The sequence below is a fragment of the Lepidochelys kempii genome, chromosome 16 (assembly GCF_965140285.1).
Source record: "Lepidochelys kempii isolate rLepKem1 chromosome 16, rLepKem1.hap1, whole genome shotgun sequence".
NCBI lineage: Eukaryota > Metazoa > Chordata > Testudines > Cheloniidae > Lepidochelys > Lepidochelys kempii.
Genome location: NC_136395.1, coordinates 10,838,827 through 10,857,990, shown reverse-complemented (window position 1 = coordinate 10,857,990; position 19,164 = coordinate 10,838,827). Strand labels below are relative to the sequence as shown.

The 19,164-nt window shown below is 48.3% G+C and overlaps 1 protein-coding gene across 1 annotated transcript in view; it reads right to left on the bottom strand.

Annotated features, from left to right (window-relative positions):
• LOC140899299 (uncharacterized) overlaps positions 1–19,164 on the bottom strand; it is a 259,724-nt gene that overhangs the window by 69,923 nt on the left and 170,637 nt on the right. The window contains exons 15-25 of the mRNA XM_073314570.2: positions 17,200–17,253; positions 16,436–16,480; positions 15,609–15,662; positions 13,585–13,629; positions 10,912–10,965; positions 10,750–10,794; positions 10,332–10,385; positions 7,684–7,728; positions 3,201–3,254; positions 1,923–1,967; positions 23–76 (exon numbers count right to left, since the gene is read on the bottom strand). Of these exons, the coding sequence (XP_073170671.2) occupies positions 23–76; positions 1,923–1,967; positions 3,201–3,254; positions 7,684–7,728; positions 10,332–10,385; positions 10,750–10,794; positions 10,912–10,965; positions 13,585–13,629; positions 15,609–15,662; positions 16,436–16,480; positions 17,200–17,253 (549 nt within the window). The remainder of the gene's footprint in view (positions 1–22; positions 77–1,922; positions 1,968–3,200; positions 3,255–7,683; positions 7,729–10,331; positions 10,386–10,749; positions 10,795–10,911; positions 10,966–13,584; positions 13,630–15,608; positions 15,663–16,435; positions 16,481–17,199; positions 17,254–19,164) is intronic.

Genomic DNA, 19,164 nt, shown 5'->3' with positions numbered 1-19,164 from the left:
CCAGCCACTGGGTGTACTGTACCTTGTCTCCTTTGGTTCCCATGTCCCCTTTCACTCCATCTGTGCCTTCGCCACCCTGTAATAACAGCACACGTTAAGAGTGCAACTTCTCAGGAGACCAAACTGTGATGTTCTCCATGGCTGAGGAGCACAGCGATCCGCATTCAGCATCGGAGAGGAAGCTTTCGCCGGTTTTGCTCAAAAGTTCATTCTTGATGATCTTTCCACAGCTAAAAGGAAAGTCCCTTTCTACCCAGACCAGAAAGCTGCAATGTGATCCTACATGCCAGATACTCCGGGAACTTTAGACCCCTGCAGGTAGCTTTAGCGCCCCTGTAAAATGGTGGAAGAGGAGTGTATGGCAAGGAGGTCAACAGTAGACCTCCTACAGTTTGGAGTTGATGAAAATATTAGTTGTTTGGGGCAGAAGGAAGGACCACCTGCACTGCGATTAACAAATAAAGTAACTTCCCTTCTGCTTTATATTGGGATCCCGGCCCCTACTCCCCCCACCCCAGCTCAAACGCACACTTCTTAATTTGGGATTTTGGTGCTTATAAAACATGACAGCCCATTATCTCTGACTTGGCAGAGGCATGACATGGGCAGATACTCGGAAACCTTCCACACACAAAGCTCAACGCTGACACGCAGCAAGTCCTGCTACTATTGTTTCAAGCAGTGTGCGCCGGCTACGTTGATTGCTGACGGACCTTTTGTGATGTACAGCAGGAGCTAAGAGGAGACCACTCAATCTGCTTTGAGCTGTGACCCTCTGTAGGGAAGGACCAGAAATCAGAACTCCAAAAGGTAACAGGTCAGTGCATTGCCCCTCAGTGCTGTACAGCCTACCCCTGGTTCGTGTATGCCGAAAGATCCCAAGACCACATCCAAGAGCAGCAAACATGCGGTCTTGCACCCTGCTGACTAAAGTACTAGTTAAACTCTATCCAGAGACTTACTTGCTCCAACTTCCAACATCCTTCCTAACTAACCCCAAGGCCATCTGTCCACATAGCATAAAGTTCAGGAAGAGGAAGCAGGAGAGTTGGGTTTTACTCCCAGCTCTGTTACAGTTTCACTGCGTGTGACCTGGGCTGAACTGTACGGAAGTTTCCCCATCTGTAAAATGGGGGTTATATCTCAAATGGGGGAGGAGGAGTATACAGAAGGGAGGCCAAATGTCTGAACATTTGTGGAGAGCTCTGAGACACTCAGATGCAAGGGGAATGAAAAGTACCACTGTTCTTCCTGATAGGAGATAATGTTTCAGGGATCTTTAACAATCCAACTCCCGATAATTAGGATGTGTCTAAACAAGGAAAAAAGGTATGGTCTTACCACAGGTTAACGATCTTGTGTGACAACTATAAATGCTTTGTCTTTGGATGGTTTAGACACAACAAATTCTGCATCTCAGCAGGGGGCTAGACGAGATGACCCTTGCGGACTCTTCTAACCCCATGGTTCTGATTCACTAGGATTCTACCTCATGTTAGTTACCATGTGGTAAGAACACACCTTTTCTTTCTACTGAAGACAAGGATTTAGAAGGCAGAGGCCCTTCTGTCTCTTCAGAAAGCTCCCAAAACTCAGAGGATGTCAAGGGAGTATAAGAGTGGCTCTCTATTTTTCTTCCCAAAGGACCATACGTAGCTTTCAGTATGAACTCTGATACCAGGGATCAGGCTTCCAGCAAGTCCACAGTATATCAAACCCCCAAAGCAACGTAGGAAAGCCATATCGGGACCAGAGCCATTGAGGCTAATTCCATTATGCAGGCCAAGTAAGGTGATCAGATGTCCCAATTTTACAGGGACAGTCCTGATATTCAGGGCTTTTTCTTATGCAGGCGCCTATTACCACCCCCATCTCGATTTTTCACACTTGCTATCTGGTTACCCTAAGGCCAAGTGACTTACCTGGTCTCCTGGGCGTCCCTTTGAACCTGGCATTCCAATCAACCCCTGAAAGAGACAGAAAAACATTCAATGCAACTCTAAAAAAAACACACACACAAAAATCCACACAGGCCTTCAAAACCTCCCCGGGTGAAAGGTATTTGCCAGAAAATTAAGCGTCTGAACTTCATGGGAAACACCAGCCTCATTTGCAGAATGTCACTGCTGGTGATCCCATGGCAAGGTGAAAGGGAGAGGCCTCCTCCTAAGCACCCCCTTGTGGCCCCAGGACAGCCCTGCAAGTGGACCCCTCACCTCAGTTTCCCTTTTAAGTCCTCAGTAACTCCATGGAAGATTATCTTCTAGGCCATCATTAGATTGGCTCTTAAGGGATGTCAATATCAGAAGCAAAAGCCTTATGGGAATCCCCCACACTGAGACACGGCCCCAGCATGGTCAACGATTGCACCCCAACCCTACTACTAAGCAGGGAGCATAAAGAGCTCTGGCTGTGTGAATTGGTGAAAGACTACAAGTGTGTGAGGGGGCTGCAAGCAGGCTTCAAGCAAGTCAGCAGCAAGAGCTATTCTGGCAGATCGGTGGTATATAGGAAAGCCATGGAGAGCTGCTTTTAAGTATATAGCAGTGTAGGGAAGGCACTGAGAATGACCTGGCCTTAGTCTTTCCTGCTGAAAAGAACACATGAGGCGTTAAGCCCCTCCCAATCAGGGTGGAGTACCCCAGGACTCAAGACTCCAGGTTTCCCCAGAAATCTACCTAGGGCTTAGCTTTCGCAACAGTGTTACTCTAGTAGGGGGAGCTTCCCCATTGCACACACAAGCATTCCCTATATGTCCAGCATGGGGACTATGATGTTGCAGCAGTATTATGTGGGGGCTGCTGCGTGCAGAGCTCTCACTTTCCAATCTTATAGCTGGCCCATTTCCTAACAGGGCAGAGGCCCAGCCACATGTGCAGATAAATGCATATGATTCTACAATGTACCAACGCACACAGGGAAAGAAAGCTAGCTTGGCTTTGTCTCATTTGTGCATTGGGCAGGATCTCAAACGGTCTACGGTGTTCTCCATTGGTAGCAGCAGGGCTCCAGAAAGAAAAATGGAGCTAAGGGAAAGACCCAGTGGATTTCCCTCATTATTCACTCCAATGCAATGTACCAGTTCAGGTTACGAATTGGAGCAATATGGCATAAAGAATTCACCATGCCCAAAGCCTCTCCACTCCCACCCTCACCCATAATGAGCTGGGGCATGGAAAGATATATCCATGCAGACTTACCATGGGGCCTTCTTGACCATGCTCTCCTCTTAGCCCAGCAGGACCAACTGCTCCCTGCAAACAGAAATAACTGCATAAAAACAGCTTCATGAAAAGGCTGCCATGTTTTAATTAACTCATCAAGGCTGACTGTTATTAAAAGGCAACACGTCAACTCGGAGAAATCCAAACTGAGCGACAGCACGAGGGAAAAACGGTGGAGGGTGGGTAAAAAAAATCAGATCCCATTTCCAAAGAAGGAGGAATGGGGGGAGTGGGGATCGTGAGTCTCCCAAAAGGGAGATTTCTTCATTTGATATCAAAAGTTCAATGAATTCTGTACACTTCCCACTCCATAGGCAAGACTCCCAGATGCCAGACTCTTCACTCGGCATGCACAGGGCACTTGGCCACAGCAGCTATGGGAAAGGAGGTGCCAAGGACCCATTTTGGCCATGAATGGGCTATCAACATTATACACACTGACAGGTTTCAGAGTAGCAGCCGTGTTAGTCTGTATTCACAAAAAGAAAAGGAGTACTTGTGGCACCTTAGAGACTAACAAATTTATTGGAGCATAAGCTTTTGTGAGCTACAGCTCACTTCATCGGATGCATTCAGGGGAAAATACAGTGGGGAGATTTATATACACAGAGAACATGAAACAATGGGTGTTACCATACACACTGTAAGGAGAGTGATCACTTAAGATGAGCTATTACCAGCAGGAGAACGGGGCGGGGGGGGGGGGGGGGGCTTTTGTAGTGATAATCAAGGTGGGCCATTTCCAGCAGTTGACAAGAACGTCTGAGGAACACTGGGGGGTGGGGGAAATAAACATGGGGAAATAGCTTTACTTTGTGTAATGACCCCTCCACTTCCAGTCTCTATTCAAGCCTAAATTAATTGTATCCAGTTTGCAAATGAATTCCAATTCAGCAGTCTCTCGTTGGAGTCTGTTTTTGAAGTCTTTTTGTTGAAGAATTGCCACTTTTAGGTCTGTAATCAAGTGACCAGAGAGACTGAAGTGTTCTCCGACTGGTGTTCGAATGTTATAATTCTTGACATCTGATTTGTGTCCATTTATTCTTTTATGTAGAGACTGTCCAGTTTGACCAATGTACATGGCAGGGGGGCATTGCTGGCACATGATGGCATATATCACATTGGTAGATATGCAGGTGAACGAGCCTCTGATAGTGTGGCTGATGTGATTAGACTCTATGATGGTGTCCCCTGAATAGATATGTGGACACAGTTGGCAACGGGCTTTGTTGCAAGGATAGGTTTCTGGGTTAGTGGTTCTGTTGTGTGGTGTGTGGTTGCTGGTGAGTATTTGCTTCAGGTTGGGGAGCTGTCTGTAAGCAAGGACTGGCCTGTCTCCCAAGATCTGTGAGAGTGATGGGTCGTCCTTCAGGATAGGTTGTAGATCCTTGACAATGCGTTGGAGAGGTTTTAGTTGGAGGCTGAAGGTGATGGCTAGTGGCGTTCTGTTATTTTCTTTGTTGGGCCTGTCCTGTAGTAGGTGACTTCTGGTACTCTTCTGGCTCTGTCAATCTGTTTCTTCACTTCAGCAGGTGGGTATTGTAGTTGTAAGAATGCTTGATAGAGATCTTGTAGGTGTTTGTCTCTGTCTGAGGGATTGGAGCAAATGCAGTTGTATCGTGTGGTGTGATATGGGTGAAAGCTGGAGGCATGTAGGTAGGAATAGTGGTCAGTAGGTTTCCAGTATAGGGTGGTGTTCATGTGACCATCGCTTATTAGCACCATAGTGTCCAGGAAGTGGATCTCTTGTGTGGACTGGTCCAGGCTGAGGTTGATGGTGGGATGGAAATTGTTGAAATCATGGAGGAATTCCTCAAGGGCTTCTTTTCCATGGGTCCAGATGACGAAGATGTCATCAATGTAGCGCAAGTAGAGTAGGGGCATTAGGGGACGAGAGCTGAGGAAGCGTTGTTCTAAGTCAGCCATAAAAATGTTGGCATACTGTGGGGCCATGCGGGTACCCATAGCAGTGCTGCTGATTTGAAGGTATACATTGTCCCCAAATGTGAAATAGTTATGGGTTTGGACAAAGTCACAAAGTTCAGCCACCAGGTTTGCTGTGACATTATCGGGGATACTGTTCCTGACGGCTTGTAGTCCATCTTTGTGTGGAATGTTGGTGTAGAGGGCTTCTACATCCATAGTGGCCAGGACTTCACTACAAAAGGTTTTCTCCCTCCCCCCGCTCTCCTGCTGGTAATAGCTCATCTTAAGTGATCACTCTCCTTACAGTGTGTATAGTAACACCCATTGTTTCATGTTCTCTGTGTATATAAATCTCCCCACTGTATTTTTCCACTGAATGCATCCGCTGAAGTGAGCTGTAGCTCACGAAAGCTTATGCTCAAATAAATTTGTTCGTCTCTAAGGTGCCACAAGTACTCCTTTTCATTATACACACTGTTTTTCTGAATGACTGTTGGTGACATCCATTCCAATGGGAGCAAAGGGATGATACTCTACCGTTCATAAGGCAGCCTCTTCTAACTGATCAGAGGATCACCCAATACCTGCATCTAATCATGCAACTCTGCATTTACCAATTACCACCAATGTCTCTGCTTATCCATCAGACTCCATCTTTTTCTACACCTATAGTCATTCTCTAACCTTTATGGCAGTTAATGGCCAGTGACCAAGTCAACAATAAGTGTGGGAGGAGAAAGACAACAGAACCCTCCCCTACCCCAAGGTTTCAGGATTGTGCCAGATCCAAGTGTGAAAAAGACCAAATTCCAGCTCTAAGCGTCTCTCTCGCTCTCTTTTGACTGTGAGTTAGAGCCTGCAGCTCAGACAAATGGATTGGAAACTGCTAAAAATGGAATCACTACGTAGGATATATGTCTGTGCCACCTACCTCAGAGTTTTATATGTCTGCCCATCACCGAAGGAACTGAATACTTTCCACTTAAAATCAATAGCAACAGCAAAAGTTCCTAGTGGACATGATGGAGTTACTGGCCCTTCTCCCCTTTTGGGGTAGAATATTTGGAGTTTTTTGCCCTTCTTTCTTTTTTCCCCTAAGATTTTACAATTTCCTCTTTTCCCTCCTTTTGGCTAGTAGGAATTTAGGGGTCAGAAAGCAGCATTGTGAGTATCATTCTTATGGTAGAAAGGCATTTTCCACATGCTAGAGCTTGTTTTCTTTCACTTGGACAGGGAAGGAGGATGGTTCTGCAGACAGTCAACACAGCAAAGGCCCAGAGAAAGCCACTTACCTCTTCTCTTTAAGTGGGGCAGTATGGGAGCATTTCATAGCAACGTCCCACTCTCTACACTCACTACCAATGCCAGGCGAGGCCCAGTCAAGGCTACAGTGGTTATCTTCAAAAACCTAAGCAACTGGGGTTTGGTTACCTCAGTCTACTGCAACCTGATATGGTTTCTGCCATCAGCAAAAACACTTCAGCCATATGCCCCCAGGTACGGAGGCTAAGGGTAAGGTCCTCTCAGAGTATACCTGTCACAGCCATGGCTTGGGTGGTCAGACCTTGTGGTTGGGGCAGGAGGAGACGTTGAGCCAATGGTCAGAGACCAGGGGCAGGGATCAGGAATAGGTCAGGAAAGTAGGAACAAGGGACAAGTTAGGTAAGCAGGACTCGGGAATCAAGTGAGAAGGCAGGGGCCGATGTAGCTACTAGCCAGGAATTCACCCCCTTGCACAGATTACTTCCAGTGCCTCCTTCTGGCTTAAATAGCATAGCTGGACCAACCAGTGGGGCCAAGCACTCCTCCAATCAGGACTCCCATGGACTGTGCCTCTGGTGGGGCTAGGGTTCCTTTAGCCACTCGGCCCCCCAGATACTAGCAAGCCATCAGATACTGCCGGTATGCAAAGGTTGCCTGGGGACCTGAAGACCCAGGTTCGAGACCCATGGATCCTCACAATCTCCATACTGCAATCAGAGGGTAGACACACCCAAGCTGGCGTTAGTCGAGCTGGCTTTAGTCTGGCCAGCTCAGGTCCCAGAGTTGTGAAACAGCAGCAGGACAGGAGAGCCCCATAAGTGTTCCTGGCAGGCTGGTACAGCCCATGCTACAGCAGCTTCACTGCTCCAGGCCCTGAGTTAGCTAAATTAAAGCTAGCTCAGGTATGTGACATGAGCTTCTATCACATCCTGTGAGTACAGCACAGACATACCAGCAACAGAAATCCCTGGGCTTTGGAATTTATTCCCACCAGAGATCAAGCTGAGCTCACAGGCAAACTCCGCTGTCTGTGCAGGCCTCTACCTAAGTCCTGGAGCCAAACGGGCACCACTTGGAGCTTGCTCAATTCAGGCAAGTAGCTCAGGGGAGGGCAAGAGCATTTTGCTCCCTTCAGGGCTATAGGTACCAGATACTAGAGTGATGGGCTCATTACATCAGGCAACCTCACTAACAATGACATATTATTGCAACGGCAGCAAGATGGGGAAGAACGTATTTAACTCTATGTATGGGGGAAACAGACTCTTACAGGGTCTCCTTTAGGCCCAGAGGATCCTTCTATCCCAAGTGGACCCTAGAGAGAAAAAGAAAGAAAATAAGCTGTAAATATAGGCAAGAATAGAGACCCCATTCTTTCGAGTTTAAATGAAGTCAAAGCCAAATCCGTTCCAGCCTCCTTCAAATCAGGGTGGGGGAAGATGTCACTACAGGTCAAGGGCAGCATTTGCTCATTCGCCTTGTGCTATTTCTTTCACTCCACTGTCTGTTCAAATGCCATGTACCCTCAAGCCCTGTGCTCAGTGATTTACGGCTATTGGCGATGCAGGATCTCAGGTGATTTCATCTCATGAGCCCTGGCTCCTCCTACCCTCCCAGTCTTACACAGTTTCAATTTAGATTTCCTGCAAGTGAAACTCTCCCAAGCCATGGTGACAGATGGATGAGGAGGGGTCAGAACTAGAAAACAATCCTGGTGAATTGTCCATGGGGATGGAGAAACTTGTCCCAAGCTTTCCTACAGCCCATTACGGAAACAGGGTGGATCTGGATGTATATTTTCATGCCAACAACAATGTTTTTCCATGTGTACTACTCCACCTGGGGTACGGCTTGCTTACATTCGTCTTTTCCTGCATCTTCATCGGTCTTTTCTCCTTCCACTAACCCCTCTGAGCTGGTCTACCCATACTGGCAGGTGTCCCTGCCAGTGCTATGCTAAATGAGGAAAACAGCCTCTTCTTCGAACCACTGCTCTTCCTGCAGTGTAACCTCCCTTCCAGTCTTTGATCTCACCTGCAGCACAGAGAATCAGGCTCCAGTCCTCAGCAGGAGGTGAGGAAAAGGTTTCGGATCTCGCAGCATAACTTACTAGAAGGTTCCATACTAAGATGCACACCCAGCCATGCCCTTGCCCCCCATCTGGCCCCACCTGGCTGGTGGTGGAGACGGGGCTGGTTGGAATGGGGGCTCTGGCTTCAGCTGTGGGGGCAAGAGGGAGGGCTGACCAGAGTCAAGTGAGGGGCCCACTAATCCTCAAATAGCCCTCACCCTGGGATCACTGCCTCACCCTTGCATCCATAGTGACCCTGCCTCCCTGTCACAGGCCTCTGTGAGGTCACTGCCTCACCCCTGTACCCTGAGTGACCAAATGGCGGTTTTATTGGAAATCAGGCTTTTCTGGGTTTTCAATTTTCACCAAAATCAACAGGGTTTTGCCCACAGATCCTTAGAACATTCCTCAAAGTGTTGGAATGGAACGGATGGGGTGTTCAAATGTTATCGCCTGACAGACACATGCCAGCGAGATTGTGTAGGGCCGAGCTTTGCTTGGTCAATAATACTAGAAACGAGCCCCATTCTCAGGAGACCATTCTGTTCACTTGGTCAGCAGCATGGTGTGCTGCTTCCAGAAAAGGAGCCAAGAGACCTGGATTCTAATCCCAGCTCCACTGTTGATACATTGTGTGACCTAGGTCAAGTCCCTTCACCACTCTGTGCCTCAGTTTCCCCATCGGCAAAGCAGGGATAATATGGCTTATCCACCTCTGTAAGATACTTTGCGATCCTCAGACAAAAAGTTATACATAAGCACAAGTATTATTAGTGATACTTAATGTAAGGTGGCCAGTTTTCTACTGTTCTCCAGCATCAGCAAGGGGCTACAACTGGCTGAGCAAAGGCCCTACACAATCTCGCTGGCATGTGTCTGTCGGGCAATAACATTTGAACACCCCATCCGATCCATTCCAACACTTTGAGACATGTTCTAGGCATCCATGGGCAGAACCCTGGGGAGTCTGGTGAAAAGTGAAAAACCAGGAAAGCCTGATTTTCGGTAAAACCACCATTTGGTCACTCAGGGTACAGGGGCAAGGCAGTGACCTCACAGAGGCCTGTGACAGCGAGCAGAGTAACTTGATACAGGGTAAGGCAGTGAGGGGTTTAGTAGGCCCTCCACTGCACTTTGGCCAGCTCCACCTCATCTGGACCTCTGAACTCACACACACCTCAGCCAGCCCCCATTTCTCCCTCAGTCAGGCCTTCCCAGCCAGACATGGCCATGGTGGGGCCGAGAGCATGGCTGGGTGGGGGGAACTGGCCAGAGAGGGGGTGAGGGGCTTGGCAGGGTATACAGCTGCCGTACATAAGCAAGGAAGCGTACAATGCTCTAGGTTATATGATTGCAGAACCTGGAGACTCTATCCAACAAGACTGGGGTCCCATTGTGCTAGCCTGGTTCCAACACAGAGCGAGAGACAGTCTCTGCCCCAAACAGCTTACAGGATAAACAGACAAGGCAGACAAAAGGTGGGAGGGGACGCAGAGGCAGAGTGCGGGGGAATGGTTTGCCCAGGTCAAACAGTAGGTAAATGGCAGTGCTGGAAACAGAACATGAGTCTCCTGGCTCCCCATTAAGTGCCCTATCCACTAGAGAACGCGGCTTCCCACTTGCTGGGCACCCTGTGCATTCCCTGAGGCAGTGGTAAATATGGCCTGGATGTGTGAAGCCTTTAAGTTCGTTTGCGAGATGCAATGGATGATTCCAGCAGCCAGTTTGCTTAGCAAGGACTCAGACAAGGCCCCACTTCTCAGGGGTGCTGCACAGGACACCTGTGGCCTTGGAAAGGTCAAGTGTTCTGTACTGAGAAGATGATTATGCATCCAGGAGCAATTTACCTGTGATCCTCTAGGCCCTGGGGGTCCACGTCTCCCTTGCAAGCCTTGTGGTCCCTACAGAAAACAGGGCGGGGTGAAAGCACCCTACAGTTAGGTTAGAATTAACTTGAGTCTAAGCGCCACCTTGCAATACAGTTCATCGGTTGTGCTGCATTCCTTATTCACCGTTCACGTCTTTCAAGGAATGTGCAGAAGTGTCTGCAGCATGGGCTGGAGGTACAAAGACGGAGAGGGGTTCTTTAGCCTCCAGGCCAATTAAACCTCCCTCCACGCAGGCTTCGGTTGCCAATTAGTGCCAGCTAAGCTATTTGGTGCCAGGGAGAGACAGTCACTGAGAGCTGGGCTCAACCCTTGAACTCATTTCACAAAGGTCCCCATAGCAACTGCTGTTGTCACGAGGTTAGTGTCGAGGACATACCTTGGGGCCCCAGGGACCTGGCAAGCCGGAAGGGCCCATTTCTCCCTACAAACAAAGCAAACATAGGCACCCTCATTAAAGTGGCACAGTGGGCAAGGAAAGAAAGGTACACATCGGCAAGGTATATGCCACCTTCCTCCACGCTGCCTGGTAGGGACTCACCTGAGACCCATTGACTCCTTGTAATCCGACTGGCCCCGGCTGCCCTGGCTCCCCCTGCAATAAAACAACACACAGATACAGTCCCCATAGTTATTCGGTCATAGAATGCGGGAGAACCATGCAGTCCGCTCCTTAGAATCATAGAATCTCAGGGTTGGAAAGGACCTCAGGAGGTCATCTAGTCCAACCCCCTGCTCAAAGCAGGACCGATCCACAATTAAATCATCCCAGCCAGGGCTTCGTCAAACCTGACCTTAAAAACTTCTAAGGAAGGAGATTCCACCTCCTCCCTACGTAACGCATTCCAGTGTTTCACCATCCTCCTAGTGAAAAAGTTTTTCCTAATATCCAACCTAAACCTCCCCCACTGCAACTTGAGACCATTACTCCTTGTTCTGTCATCTGCCACCACTGCGAACAGTCTAGATCCATCCTCTTTGGAACCCCCTTTCAGGTAGCTGAAAGCAGCTATCAAATCCCCCCTCATTCTTCTCTTCCGTAGACTAAACATCCCCAGTTCCCTCAGCCTCTCCTCATAACTCATGTGTTCCATGCCCCTAATCATTTTTGTTGCCCTCCGCTGGACTCTTTCCAATTTTTCCACATCCTCCTTGTAGTGTGGGCCCCAAAACTGGACACAATACTCCAGATGAGGCCTCACCAGTGTCGAATAGAGGGGAATGATCACTTCCCTTGATCTGCTGGCAATGCTCCTACTTATACATCCCAAAATGCCATTGGCCTTCTTGGCAACAAGGGCACACTGCTGACTCATATCCAGCTTCTCGTCCACTGTCACCCCTAGGTCCTTTTCTGCAGAACTGCTGCCGAGCCATTCGGTCCCTAGTCTGTAGCGGTGCATTGGATTCTTCCGTCCTAAGTGCAGGACTCTGCACTTGTCCTTGTTGAACCTCATCAGATTTCTTTTGGCCCAATCCTCCAATTTGTCTAGGTCCCTCTGTATCCTATCCCTACCCTCCAGCGTGTCTACCTCTCCTCCTTCACGGATACCTGTCAGGACAGCCAGGGGGCTGGCTGGAGCGGTCTGTCAGATCTGCTAGGCAGTTGGGAATTCTCCCAGCAAGGTTGCAGTGTTGACCAGACTGGAGTGACTGCCTCCATTATCAGCCTATATACCTGCTTTGGGGCCACCTGGCCAGACCCTTGTGTGAAGATTGGCTGGGCCTTGGATGATTGGCCTGGGCCTACCATAGGATTTGCAGGTGATTACCTCGGATAACTCATTGCAACACACGAGCTAGATTTCGCTACCCAGCAGCCTTCAGTGCCCACCAGTGGCTCCTGTCTTGGGGCTTCCAGAGATAGACCCCAGCAGAACAGGGCACTCAGTTGAAGCAACACAGATAAGAAGCTCAGAAAACCAAGTTATTGGGCTCAACACAGGAGTTACTGGGTGAAATTTTATGGCCTGTGTTGCACAGGTGGTCAGACTACGTGACCTACTGGACACTTCTGGTCTTAACTTCTCTTAATCTAGTATTCCTGGAGAAAGCCATGGGGATTTCCATCAGCTTCATGGTGTTAACACACTGCAGAGTTCACCAGAAGCACACGATCGTGAGCTTTTTGAGACAGAGACCACTTTTTATTCTATGTTTGTACAGCGCCTAGCACAATGGTGTCCTGGTCCATGAGCGAGGCTGCTGGGTACTACCGCTATACAAATAATACACCATAACATTTCATATTCTCACATTCCACAAAAGAGCCCCAGAAAGCCACCATAAAGCACGGGGCTGAGCCAAAATGGAGAGAGCACGTCACTGGCATGAGTCGGTCAGTCCCACTCCTTCCAGCGTTACCACCTCACACCTTCCTTGTATCGCTGCACAGGGATTTACTTCACTATGCTGACACCCCCCACCACCAACTCATTCCCACAGAGACCAATGCGTGTGCAATGACCTGTCTCCTAACCCGGCAGGGCCAAGGCATGGGGACAATTACAGCCATATGTTTAAAACTCAGTAATGCTCTTGTATCGAAGAGACAGCTGCCCCCAATCACACCACATTGCCATTTCTTTGTGGGTGCGGAGCCGAGGGGTAGAGGGTTACTGAGAAAGGAATTCCTTTTTCTTCCACTTTTCTCCTTTCTGCAGATGGTGTTTCCATCTCGTGCACATTGTAACATGCCCTCCCCTTTCACTGCAGGACAGATTTCCTTTAGAGCGGCATAGGAAATTCACCATTTTGAAATGTGTTTTCATTCCACACTGGAGTGAAAATTCCAATTTCAAAGCGTCCTGGGAAACTGAATTTTGGAAAATGTGGCATTTCCATTTGGATTTTTAAAAAACCTTTATATTATAAATTTGTAATATAAAATGAAATTCATTTTTAAACAAAAAAAAACAAAACACCAAAAAGGTCCCACCCCAAAAACACCATTTTCGTCCTTATGAATATTCATCATTTTGAGGTTCCTCCCCACCACAAAATAAAAGTTTGTTGAAATCGACACATTCAATTTCAATTTTGACAAAATGGCATTTTCTAATGGGAAAACATTCCGTCGGAAAACGTGCAACCAGCTGTAATTCCCTTTCCAGCTGGGGTGACCTACCGGAGTCAAAGAGCAGTGAAAACTGTCTCAAGCACAAGAACAACCTTGTTTTTATCCATTGGTTGAACTGAAAAATGATAAACTTACCATAGGTCCGGCTGGCCCTGGAGAACCCACTGCACCACTTTCCCCCTGGAGCAGGATAAAGAAAAACTTGAGGACTTAACACTATAAGCAGCATCTCCTTTTCCCTTCCCCTCTTTCCTGCTGAGTGACCGTACCCAATATAACCTGGAAAAAGCCACCCTTGGTATGGAACAAGGACTATCTAATGCAAACCACTGTTTGTATAGAAGTGTATCCCACACCTGCTCCATGTGGCACTCTGTTCCACTCTGGTGGTTACTGGGCCACAGATAGGGTCTCTTAGCTTCAGCAGTAGAGACTCATGCTTTAAGATCCAGAAGTGTCAGGTGCTATGTTCATGGCATACACTCAGAAAAATTAGATTAAAAACAAATATTCTTGCTGGAAGGGTGCAACATAACACTACTTCATTTCTTAGAATTCAGACTAACAACACACAAGAACCCCAAAAGAGAGTGAGACAAAGCAGGCTGCTCCCTAAAACAGCCTGGCACAACTCACCCCTCCTTACTGTAGGCTGGCTGACTGCTGCTAGGCCTAGATCACATACTTCCCTAAAGAGCCTTATACACTGCAAGCAGGGCCAGGAAAAATCCTTGAGTGACAATTTACACCATTTTACACCAGGTTCAACCCCTGCTGTGGATGACCCACCCAGGGGCAGAGCATCATACACGCAGTGTTCCTATCCACTGCTGGGCAGGCAAACTGACCCCAGTCCTGTGACAGTGAATTCTGACTAGAAGCTCAGAAGGCCATTGTGAGGGGCAAGTGATTAAAATCCTCATTTATCTTTTTACAAAATCCACTGGTTAATTAGTCAAGTGTTCACAGGTATGAGTCCAGTGGCTTCAGCTGTACAGTACTGAGGGCTATTGGCTTTAAGGCTACTATATAAACTCCAGTGAATGATCAGTCCATTGTCAGTGGAGGGGTAGAAATGTTTGTAATCAAACTCTGAACTCATCTGCTTTCAGACGGTTGCAAACCTGAAAGAACAGGCTGGGTTTGCCAAGACTGACAAACCTTTTGGCAAAGAGGGCTAGGTTTCAAGTGAAACAGGGCCCATTTATGGCTTTGAGTGCAATCTATACAGGACTCTGGCTACACATGGCTTTAGCCCAAAGGCAGGCACAGCTCAGCAACTGGGCTGGGTTTCACTTTGAGTTTTGTTAATTGATTTGAATCTGAAACCCCAAGCAAAGCCCCATTGGGTGCACATCCCCATGGATGAGAATTGTAAGGAGCGTTTGGCATGAACCCCCTTGCAAGTCAGCATAGAAGCCCACAACTCTGCCCTTTCTTTTCCTTTACAGGAGAAGCTCTTAATAGGACTTCACTATCTGCCCCTTTCTCCACCCAAAATCCACCTACCCACTTCAACTCATATGGGGCATTGCGGACAGACTGGGGTTATTTCACCTGCTTTGCATTCACAAAGGGGAGTTAAGGAAAGGAGCATCTCCCCAGTCCTTAGGATGCATATTTGGAGAGACCCATTACGTTTTCACATGGAGAACTTGGATTGCTGGAAAGGGATCCTACTGATGACACCAGAATAGGAATGGATTCCTGATACCTGAGGGTGATAGGGATATGCCATAGCGGCAGCGGGATCCCTAGGCCATGGCTTGACCACTTTCTAGCCAGGCCAAACCTGAGTGGCACTGCAACCCCATATGCCAGGTCGTGACACCACTCACTCAAATTTGGCCCAGCTGCCCCTTTGTTATGAGTGAGTGGCATTGCAACCTAGCACACAGAGTCATAATGCCACTCAGGTTAGGCCCGACCGCCCTCCTGTGATGGTGGAGGGGTGGCTGGGCCAAATACGAGTGAGTGGTGTTACAAGGTAGTTCAGTTCTTCCCTCTCCCTCCAAGGAAGTGACAGAGCTGTGCTAACGTCCTGCACTGCCTGACTCATCCCTTCCTAGCGTTTCCGTTGGTCTCGGGACACATGAGCAGACAGATGTTGCAGCACTAGGGAAGTAAGCGTACCACGGAGAAGAATGCAACTCACTTACCTCTGGTCCAGGCAGGCCCTGGAACCCTGAAGCACCCTTGACACCCATCATCCCCTAGGAAACAAGCCAACGTATTGAGGAGAAGATTAGGAGCAGACACGTCAGGCACAAGGCCACCTCATCTGCCTCTTTAAAGAGTCAAACCCAAGACAAGAGAGTCCCACTTCAAGGCACTCAGACACTGGAAGACCTGTCCACTATTTACTGAAGAGCCATGGCCACTCAACAAGGGTTTCTTCCCTGGGGGAGAGTCTCCAAGCATTAAGGAGCTTCGCCACACATGTCCCCATCCCCAAAAGGCAAGTAGCATCATCAGAATTTTGACAGATGGGTAAACTGAGGTAGAGAGAGACTGAGTGACTTGCCCAAAGCCACATGAATCTGTGTCAAGAGTCAGGAATAGAACCCGTATCGCCCTACTCCCTGTCATGTGCTTTAACCATGACAGACCACCCATCCTCATCCAGTGACAAAAGGTATCAAAGTTAGGTACCACTCCAGCTATGGAACAGTCTCTGCTCAGGATGGAATGGAACAGAATGGAACAGAAGGGATGCTGCATGACAGAATCAAGAGGCACTGGAGGCTCAGTACTAGACCTGTGAGATGCTTGGCTCTTTTTGCCTCCTTTGGAGTGGGAGACCCTTGTTTCACTTCACACGGGTTCTAATCTCCCTGAGTTCTGCTTTGAGCTTGGGGTTCGAGCAAGCCCCGACCTCAAAGCAAAACGGACTGCTGGAACTCCTGGGCAAGTGGAAAGAGAGGTGAGAGAGGAACCCTGGGAGCTGGTCAGAGGATGAGAGGAGCTGGTTTCTTTGCCAACTTACCTGAGCTCCAGCAGGTCCAGAAGGGCCGTTTTGTCCTTTCACCCCCTGAAACAGCAAAATGCACTGACAGTGACTGGACAGCACAGAGGAGCTCAGGAAGACGTACCCCGTGCAGCAGAAAGCCGTGCTGGAGGGGAGGGGATGCCTCATGCCTGCTGGGATCCTGAACCAGCCAGAGCTCTGTGAGCACAGACTGATCAGCACCCCCTTTCGCAGGGCGGGCAATGGGGCTGCTGAGTCACTCAGCTGTGTGGCCCAACGTATTCCCATCCTGTACCCCACAAAGCCAGGCCTGTGGGGGAGACACTGCCCTGACTGCACTCCAACCCGAGCCAGGAGATCTTTTCCCTTCTCTGAATGAGGCTATTTGGCGTGAAGGGGAACTGCAGTCCAACCCTCCCCCCTCCCCCTCCTAAAACACAACAAAGATGCAGAACAATGGGAAGGAGAAAGCAACGAAGAGCTGAAGGAATCTGTACCAGGGCTGCACAGACGTGAAGGTGCAGAGAGGAATCAGATTTTTTTTCTGAGTGACGATGAGACTTGAGCAGAATTGGCTTCATCTTGGTGAGAGGGGAGGAAAGGCCAGCATCCATGCAACACGGCAGAATGCCCTGAGGCCATGGGGGATGCTGGAAGGCTTACTGCTGAAAGCCAGTGCTCCACATTAAAGGGACTCAAAAACACAGCAGACAGCAATGTCTTTTGCATGGGTCTCATACCCACTGGGTCCCCGTGTCCAGGCTCAGAACAAGTGAACTCACCTTTGTCCCTTTTTCTCCTTTTTCCCCAGGTGGTCCAGGATCACCCAAGAACCCCTGAAACAGGTACATTGGAGCCATGAGAACCACTGCAGATCTATTAACCAGCTGGAGGCAATCAGCCTGCTCCCTCTCTGAGTGCTGGTGGTTTGAATGCAATTAACATGACCCAGACCTGGTCCACCTTAGGGCACAGCAACAACCTGGTTTATACTTAGGGGCTGCAGTTAGCTTTAAAAAAGGTCTTCTAGCCTGGCATAAGTGATGCAATTACCTCATCTTCCATAAACCACTTGTAGCTCAGTGATGAGGGTTGCTAAATAGACGGGAGGGTAGATGATTGCTTACTTTGGAAAGGCCTGCAGGCTCTTGACAAAACAAATCAAAGTAGAACCATGTTCAGAGTTAAGGCTGCGACCCTGGATCCTTCATGCTTAACGGGCCTGGTGGTTTGTAGGCATGGCATGGAGAACCCACCTGGCACAGTGAAGGACACCGGGGAAGCCTTCGAATTCTGGATATTCTTGTTTTTCCCACCCCCAGGGCCAAATTTTCAAAAGTGCACCGCTCCCAGTCTGCACCCACCATGCTGAGCACTTTGAAAAATACGGCCCTATACCTTCAAGCTGCAGCACCAAAAATCCCCCAAGTTAATCGAGTAATGAATCCTTACATCCCCCCTGCTGGGCCCTGCAGGTAGGCAAGCTCCACTGCTGTTGTACAGATGGCGACACCGACTCAAAGAGATTAGTGTCAAGCCCTTCAGAAGAGGCCACTGACTCTGGGGAACTTGTTTCTGCGCGTCTGACCTGAGAGTCTTTAAGTGGCTGACTTTCAGAGATGCTCAGCTCCAGCAGAAGCCAATGGGCACCGTGAGTGCTCAGCACCTCTGAAAATCAGGCCACAGGAAGTCTCAAAATGGGCCCCAGAAAGTGGAGGCACCCTGGGAAAATTTGGGCCCACATGACTTGCCCAAAGTGACAGAGGCAAAGAGGAGAGCTGGGATTTTAACTCAGGCCTCGCAGGCTCCCAGGGCCCTGTTCACTCTACTGGATCATGCTAACTCGTGGATCTAGACTAGAGTCAATTCCCCCTTCTCCCACGGGCCTTGAGTGAGTTCCAATCTCTGTTCCACAGTTTCCCCAGCTAGAAAAGGAGGATAATAAAACTGCCCTACTTTGCAGAGGGGGAGGGATATGAAGACAAATTAATTAATGTTTGTGAGGTCATATACGATATATTACAAGGATCAATACAAGATCTATGTAAGTATCTGGATAGAAAGAATTATTTCAGAACAATATTTTGAAGTAATGCTTTTTTTTAATATACTTATTTTAAATATAAGGACTTTGTGTGTGTGTGTGTGTTTAGCCCGTCAGACAACTGTGGTATGAATTGAACTGTTCTAACATATAAATCATACCAGACATATCTATGGACCCTCTAACAGTGCAACATGGATGGAAGCTGTTAGAACGGATATCACAGTATTATCTAGATAATGAGCACTACTGGAAGGTATGAGGAATATGCTGATGCCAGTTTTCTAAGATACTGTAAATAGCATCTCCAATTTTAAAACAGAGCCAAAAGTCCAAGCCCAGACTCAGGAATAATGGGGGAATTTTCAAAAGTGACTGAGAACCATAAGTCCCATTGAAAGTCAAAAGCACAAATGACAGTCAGGTGCCTAACTCCTGCTGACTCTCTTAATATTCACAGGCAGAAACAGCAGGTAGGTGCCTAACTCTCATTGACATTTGGCGGAAGTTAGGAGGACATTATCAAAGGCAGAAACAGCATGTTGGTGCATAACTCCCACTGAAAGCCAATGAGAGTTAGGCACCTGCCTAACATGTGTGCCTTTGAAAATCTCCTCCCCTGTGTCTAAATCCTTCAAGTGCGGTTGAAAATTCCACACTAAATGTTTTTAGAATTAATTTTTGTTTTTAAAAATCAGGGCTG